This window comes from Helianthus annuus, chromosome 14 (assembly GCF_002127325.2).
Source record: "Helianthus annuus cultivar XRQ/B chromosome 14, HanXRQr2.0-SUNRISE, whole genome shotgun sequence".
Classification (NCBI taxonomy): domain Eukaryota; kingdom Viridiplantae; phylum Streptophyta; class Magnoliopsida; order Asterales; family Asteraceae; genus Helianthus; species Helianthus annuus.
This window is the reverse complement of record NC_035446.2, coordinates 81,819,887-81,827,906: the sequence shown is the minus strand read 5'-3', so window position 1 is coordinate 81,827,906 and position 8,020 is coordinate 81,819,887. Positions and strand designations below refer to the sequence as shown.

The 8,020-nt window shown below is 37.0% G+C and overlaps 1 protein-coding gene across 1 annotated transcript; it reads right to left on the bottom strand.

The window, feature by feature from the left end:
- Positions 1 to 3,002: 3,002 nt before the first annotated feature.
- Positions 3,003 to 7,316, bottom strand: LOC110906862 (cold-responsive protein kinase 1). The gene is made up of 4 exons (XM_022151930.2): positions 7,239 to 7,316; positions 6,115 to 7,045; positions 3,075 to 4,052; positions 3,003 to 3,008 (listed from the first exon to the last, which is right to left on the bottom strand). Exons 2-4 carry the CDS (start codon positions 7,039 to 7,041, stop codon positions 3,003 to 3,005), a joined length of 1,911 nt encoding a protein of 636 aa, XP_022007622.2. The 5' UTR covers positions 7,042 to 7,045; positions 7,239 to 7,316.
- Between the last annotated feature and the right edge of the window lie 704 nt (positions 7,317 to 8,020).

Here is an 8,020-nt window from a genome sequence, read left to right as displayed (position 1 = left end):
GTGATGTCACCATGGGGTTCTTATGAACTTCGAGATTTGGCCTCATTCCACCAAGAACAACCCAGATCTAAGAGATTTCCACATGATTAAACACTAATTTCATCTAAATCTACACGTTTTCAAGATTAATAAGGATTGAAAGATGTTTTCATAACTTTCTTTCAACTCTTTTACACTCTTGCACTTAACACCGATAGAATCGGAGCTCATTTAGGCCTTCCACTCTTTCTCTAGTGATATGTCGGTCTGAGATCTGATTTCCTATCAATGAGATACCCGACTCACGGGTTGAACATGAACAACCGTCACAAACAGTTAGCTGATCAAGTTGGGGTGATTCCCACTTCGGTCGGATGACTCGGACTTGATGGGGTTCCATTGTTTAACATGTCGTCATAACGTCTCGACCAAACCGCAAACTTTCAAATTCGACAAATTTCAAAATGACTAAGTCACCAAACGGACTGCCGTCCGATCGAATTGCCATCCGATCGAACGACAATCCGATTGGATGACACAAGGTCTTCAACACTTAAACATTTTTATAATTTTCAAAGATCATCAGTTTCTAACGGATTGTCATCCGATCGGAAGACCATCCGATTGAATGACCATCCTGCTGTGAACTTGTTCTCTGAGAGATGTCTCGCTGGACGGATCGCCATCCGATCGAACGACCGTTCGATCGAACAACCTGAAAGGTTGAGATACTTCTCTGATTTTAAAATGCTACAACGAAAAACTTCAAAGCCATCATACACAAACACATCCATCCCAAACGAGTGGCGATCCGATCGAATGACCATCCGTCCGGATTGTCATCCGATCGGGTGACCATTCGTCACTTAGTCACTCATCACCGTTTAACGCGCCGTTGATCGCTTATGCGATCGTTCTGTAATCAGGCTAACTTTCCAACGCTCCCTTCAATCCAAGAGAGTGTTTATTTACTAAACATAATCTGTGAGTTTACTCGAACCCTTTTTGCTTTATGCACTTTTGGGTGTTACATACGTTACTTATACTAAATCACATCGATCACACAACGCAAACACATTTTATACGCTAACCGCTCTCGCATGTTATACGTATTATTCGATGAATGCTTGTATGTTATGTTTACACAGTGATTGTTGCCTGACACCTTAACAACGATAGTACTATAGTTTGGACTCAGCACCTGTTGTGGACGGGGTTGGTAAGGGTATTTCTTCACGTGTCACAGTGGTGATATGCGTTGCGCACTCTACAACTCGCAGTTACGTCTGTGCATATTTCATTGTCGATAACCTACTAGCTTCACTTTGCTACATGTTACATGTTGGTTATGCGTAAAACGTTTTCGCTATTTATTATACTATTAAATAGTATGCTCACCTTTACACTATGTGTATTGACCTCTGTTTTAACGTATGTGACAGGTGTTTGAGATGCTAGGATGCTTGCCATGTGGAATCAAGTAGGAGAGAGTCTAGAAACAAACAAACAATTTATATTTTGAGTTGTCGGAACAATGATTTGCCTAGAGATATCTATGTCTGTAATAATTGTTTTACTTGATAAGTTATGGTTATTATCCGGTAATTTAGTTGTTATGGATTTCTCTTAGACAATATGTTTCGCTCAGTGCCTCACCCGGATGTTTCTGTCATCGGTTGGGGTGTGACAGATAAGCACTAATAGGGTATTAGAAGGTTAAAACTAATCATCCTAACACCCTAAACCATCCCGGCGACCACCCACAAGTAGCGCCCCCTTACCCCTTGTGTTTGTCGACCGGTCAAACAAAGATCGTTGCTGCCGCCTTGTTCCGATGCCAACCGGCCACCGTCGCTAGACCCTTCCGTGTGTGCTCGTGTTCTAGAACTCGTTTGTTGAACCTCGATGTCTTAATTGGTTAATCTTTAACCACATAGCTATATCAATCTCATTGGTAGATTAATTATATATGTTGTGTTTGAATGTGCTGTAACCATGATCTTGTTCGGGTATATTTTGGTGTTGATTTTAATATATTATTCAGCTATGTCTATTAGTTAGAGATCTAATTAATAAAATGTATTAAACCTATTTTCGATTAAAAAAAAAAGTAAAATCTGATACCACTACAACTTCCATGTAAGCGATTCAGCAAAGTCTTAAAATTGATAGTCTGAATGGCAATATTGAGACACAATGTCTAAAAATTTACTTAGAGTGTGTTTAGGGTTTAGTTTTGAAGGAGATTTTTAGATTATTGAGTTTTGAAATCGTAAATAATCAGTTTCGAGTGTTTAGGTAAAAAATTTTAAAAATTGATTATTTGCGTTTAGAAAGTTACAAAACGCAGTTTTCCAAAAGCAGCTCCCCCCCCCCCTACTGCAACAAAACACGGTTTTCCAAAAGTTGATTATTTGCATTTAGAAAAGAATTTTTACTTTTTTATTTTTTTAAATATATATTTGCCAAACACTCATATAGTTGATTATCTGATTATTATGATATCAAGCAACATAATCAAATCCAAACACTATCTTTCAACATCACGTTTTGTTACAATTAATTATCTGATTCTGATTATTTAAAACGTATAATCTATTTTCAAAACTCAACCCCAAACACCCTCATAGTAGGTTGAACGCTAGACGTTAGAAAGTCGAGATGACTTTATAACTATTTAAACCCAACCGTTTGTGTTATATTAATTTAAATCTAATGACATGAAACATTCTACGTGTTTTTTTATATTACAATAAAGAAATAATGGATTTTAATAATCCAAACTATTAGCCGTTGGCCGGTAACGGTCCCAACTTCAAAAATAACCAGTGATGGTCTCACCTTTTCACATGTTGTAAACTAATGGACTTTTACTAAAAAACCTTAATTTCTTTTTGTCCCCTTATCCTTTTTGGTTTAGTAAAGGTCCATTGGTTTACAAAATACGGAAAGGTTGGACCACTACTGGTTATTTTTTAAGTTGGGACCGTTGCCGGCCAAATAGTTAGGATTATTAAAATCCATTATTCCTACAATAAATTATCACACAAATTACTTCTAGGCATTGATAATATGAAGTTAGAACAATGACTTACTTGAAAGAATAATGCTTTCTCGAGTTCTTTGACTACAACTTTCATTGTTGGGCGTTTGTCTTGAGTTTTTATCACACATTGGTGTGCAATTGCAATAAACGTGTGTAAAGAATCCTTGTTGGGTCCTCTATTTAAAACAAAACTATTTTCACCTGTTTCTTCCTTTATTATAGGGTCTATCATTTCCTCTAGGGTTTCAGTGTAGAAGTTTTGTCTTGCCACAAAGACTAGCCCTTTTTCACCCTCCTTCTTGTAAATTGGGTCATTGGCTAACCTCCCAAATAGAATTTCAAACAAGACTATTCCAAAACCATAAACATCTGACTCTCTTTTTACCTTATAAGTATTCATATATTCTGGATCTACGTAGTTTTGTCTTCCAACCAATTCGAGATGGAGAGCTTGGTCTTCGTGATTTGGAGGCATGAATACAGACCTCCAAAAGTGAACAATCTTTGCCCCCAAGTTCTCGTCCAACCCAATGTTGTAGCTACATATATCACGATGAATTAGCATCTTTTGGTCGTCCAACCCAGAATGAATGTAATTCAATGCGTGTGCAACATCAATGCAGATTTTCAAACGTTTTTCCCAAGTCAAAATACGTTTATTATTGATGTTATCCAAATAATCACCAAGGAATCCATTAGAAATATTGTCAACGACAAGTATCATCTCAAAAGCTTCAATACAAAATCCAAGTAGAGTGACGATGTTGGGATGCTTAACTCCACTTGTAAGGATTTCAATTTCGGTAAGAAAATCCATTTCTGTGTAATATTCATTTCCAAAAGGGTAGCGTTTAATAAGAACAGTGTTGTATCTCTTGGATGAATGATTTCCTTTATCATAATGATCAAGTTTGGCCCTGTACATAGTAGAGCCTTCCAAATGACAAATTTTGTATGTCTCTGAGAAATCATTGGTTGCCAATTTAATGTGACTAAGAGGAATCGTCAAGTGTTTCAAGTTCTTTACCTATAGATTAAAAAGAGAGTTACACTGAGAAGAATGAGAAGAAATTGCGTAAAAGAAGCCAACAACTGAAAATAAAATACGAAGACCCATGCTTCTTCTTCCCCTATTTTCATGTGCATTTATTTTCTATTTTGACATCAAGGTTCGGCTTACCAAGGGCTAGCCCACGCATTTCCCAAGCCCACAAACTATTAATGGTTAACACATAGCCGGTAAGTGAATAGGATATTAGATTTTAATAATCTCAACTATTTATCGTTGGCCGCAAATAGTCCCAACTTAAGAAATAACCGCTCGCAGTCCCAGCTATTAGTACATTGGCCTCCAATGAACGCTGACTAACAGAACCCTAACGTTTTTAGTCTCCGGTCGCCGGAAAAACGTTCTGGTCGGAAAAACGTTTTTGGCCGGGAAACTCTTTTTTGGCCGAAAAACTCAACCTTTTTTGTCCCAAACCTCTTTGTAACTTTATTATAGACCCTTATGAACCTTTTTCTAGTAAAAGTCCCGGTTATTGAAGTCACCGGAAAACTCCCTTTTGGCCGGAAAAACTCAGCATTTTCATCTCAGACCTCTTTGTAACCTTAGATTGGACCTTTAGAAACCATTTTCTAGCCAAAAACGGTTTTTCGGAGACCGGAGACTAACAGTGTTAGGGTGCTGTTAGTCAGAGTCCATTGGTGGCCAATATGTCAATAGTTACTGTGAGTGGTTATTTTTGAAATTGAGACTGTTGACGGCCAATGACGAATAATTGGGATTATTAAAATCCAATATCCCTAAGTGAATTTAGGCCCAAGCACATAAAATTTTAATTAGTTAAGCCAAATAAAATTAAAGATAGTTAGCTGGATTAAATGATAACCCTAACTTTCACCAATTGGCCGATAGCACTCCTAACTTTTGATTTGTACCACGCCACTCCCAACTTGTAACTTATTTTCCTCTATCACTCCCAAACTAAATGAACACTAACCCAATTAATTTTTTGCTGATGTGGCACTTGTGTGGTGACATGCGATGTGACGTCGTGGCATTTTTTGATGACGTGGTAGCGATGTGCCATCTGATTTTGCGTTTTCGATGACGTGGTAGCTGGCGTGGCTTTTATTGACGTGGCAGTTGATCAAGCACTAGTTTGATGACGTTGCAGCTGATGCCAGCAAACTGGGTTAGTTTGGCAGTGTTGTAGGAAAATAAGTTCAAAGTTAGGAGTGGTGTGGTATAATCGAAAATTAAGAGTGTTATTGACCAATTGGTGAAAGTTAGGGTTATTTAAATCCAATATCCCTAATAGTAAACCAATCTAAATCCTTTGTCTTAGCTTAGTCATCACTAATATTAAACCAATCTAAATCCTTTGTGTTAGCTTAGAGGCTGTTTTTTAGCTTTTAATGGGGCTCTTAATGGTTCAGACCTCTTACTGGTTCAGCACTTAATGATTAAGACTGTTTGTTTCACGAGCAGATGTCTGAATGGTTCAGACATTTGCCTCTGAATGGTTAAGGATTATACTGAGTCTGAATGGTTAAGACTTCAAATCTGAATTGGTCAGACATTTGATTCTGAACGGTTAAGCATTATACTATTATACTGGCTCTTAATGGTTCAGACCTCTTAATGGTTCAGCACTTAATGATTCAAACCTATTATTGGTTCAACGCATAACCATCTAGAAGTTGCTAAACAGCGCTTTAGTCAAATTAATTGTTAGTTGCCTTTAGGCATATTAATAGATTTACTAGAACTATAAAGTGATGTTAATAATATGTATTGAGTTAGTGTTTGTTAAGTGAAATAAGTTGTTATACTCTAACTAAATGAGTTAATTGTCGGTGAGGAAGAAGAATTATGCATGTTAATGTTTTGGTAATTTAGACTAAATTTAATAATAAACATTTAAGAGTATAAGGGAAGTTGAAGAACTGTCTATTGTAACACTTGAAATATTATAGAACGTATACAAATTTAATGATTTATAATCAAATGCAAATTTTAGATGATAAATTTTAGATGATGTATAGAAAAAATCACAAGAAAACAAAAAATAAGGTGGTCTTACAAGATTTTCACGTGATAGCTGAAATTCCAATGCTTTCTCAAGCTCATTGACAATATTGTTCGTATCTGGACGGTCTGCTCGTTGCTCCTTTAAGCAAGAATATGCTAAGTTTGAGAATATATGGAGTGATTGCGGGGACATTTGATTCTTTAGATCGAGATAGATTATATCCGGCAAAGTTTCATTTTCGCAATGATACTTGGCCAGTGGAGCTAGAAATCTATTAGCCTCATTCTTACTATATGCTCTCCTCCCGCACAATATTTCAAATAAAATCACACCAAATGAGTAGATGTCAGACTTATGAGTCACACCTTTAGTCTTTTCAATTTCTGGGTCCATATACCCTATTGTGCCAATAGGTTCAGATAGGATGACCTGATCCATTCGATTTACCGCTTGTTTGATGGAAATTTCAAAACCAGATAACTTGACTTCCCAGTTCTCATCTAATAAAATTGTGGAGCTGTTTACGTTACGATGTATAACACCATAACTGCGTCCCTCATCGTAACAGAGGTAGCTCAATGCACGAGCCACACCAATACTTATCTTCAATCTTTGCGTCCATGTGAGGTTTGGGTTGTTTAGATGCTCCTGGAGACTTCCGTTGACCTCATAAGTAGTTATGATGATCTTCTCACCTTTCTCATTGCAAAATCCAATGAGAGAGACTAGATTTTTATGCTTGAGATCAGAAAGCGCTGAAATTTCCGTCCAGAACTCAATGTCTCCTTCCCCATGCTTACGATCTAACCTCCTCGCAGCAATCTTTATCGACTTCCCCGATCGTTGGAGTTGTCCTTTGTATGCTGGTCCAAATCCACCGTGTCCGATGATGTTATCATCATGAAAGTTATTGGTGGCCTTTACTACGTCTTCAAGTGGAATTTGTAAGTGAGCAAACTTGGCGATTGTTGTTGTCATGTTTCTGTTTATCAAGTTAAAAAAAAGAGTTCAAAATCAGTGGGTTACAAATGAATGAGAAGGTAAAGGTAACATATACTTATGATGGGGCAACCCCAATATATGTGAAATTTTTGTTTTTACCAAACCGAAACTAATATCCTTGTGGTGTCTAACAGACCGGTTATTTCTAGTTAAAATGGGTTGAACCAACGAACCTTGTAAATGGTTGAACCGGATACGAAAAGGAGCTGCAGCAAACAGGATCTGTAGTAGCAAGCAAGAGGAATGTGATGGATGTGCAGTTGCAGAAGGGGTGTGAGGGGGAGTTTGAGATGTTGCTGGAATGATTATATATGAAATATGTTTTGGAGTGTTGTAGGGAAATTGCAGGGAAACCGTAGGGAAAGGTAGTATGGTTTTATATTCTCAATTATATATTTATTGATTTATTTTTAGATTTTTTTGAGTTAAATGCCATTTTAGTTCCTGTGGTTTGGGTCATTTTGTCAGTTTAGTCCAAATGTTTCATTTTTAATCTGTGGGTCCAAAAAGGTTTCACAGTTGCCATTTTAGTCTAATTGGTTAACTTCATCCATTTTTTCTGTTAACGAGAAGGCCAATTTAGTCATTTTGTATGTAATTCTGTTAACTAAAAGGGCAATTCAGCCATATAAAATGACCGAATTGGCCTTCTCGTTAACAGAAAAAATGGATGAAGTTAACCCAGTAGACTAAAATGGCAACTGTGAAACCTTTTTGGACCCACAGGTTAAAAATGAAACCTTTGGACTAAACTGGCAAAAATGGCCCAAACCACAGGGACTAAAATGGCATTTAACTCATTTTTTTTTGTTAAACATATACTTTATTGATTGATACTTGCCAAGTTATATCAACCAGTGAACCTAGACTGATTGGTTAAGCTTGCAGTTTAGTTCCCAAAGCATTGATGGTACCATTCGCAATCGTTAATGAGATGGCACGATCGCCTTTCCTT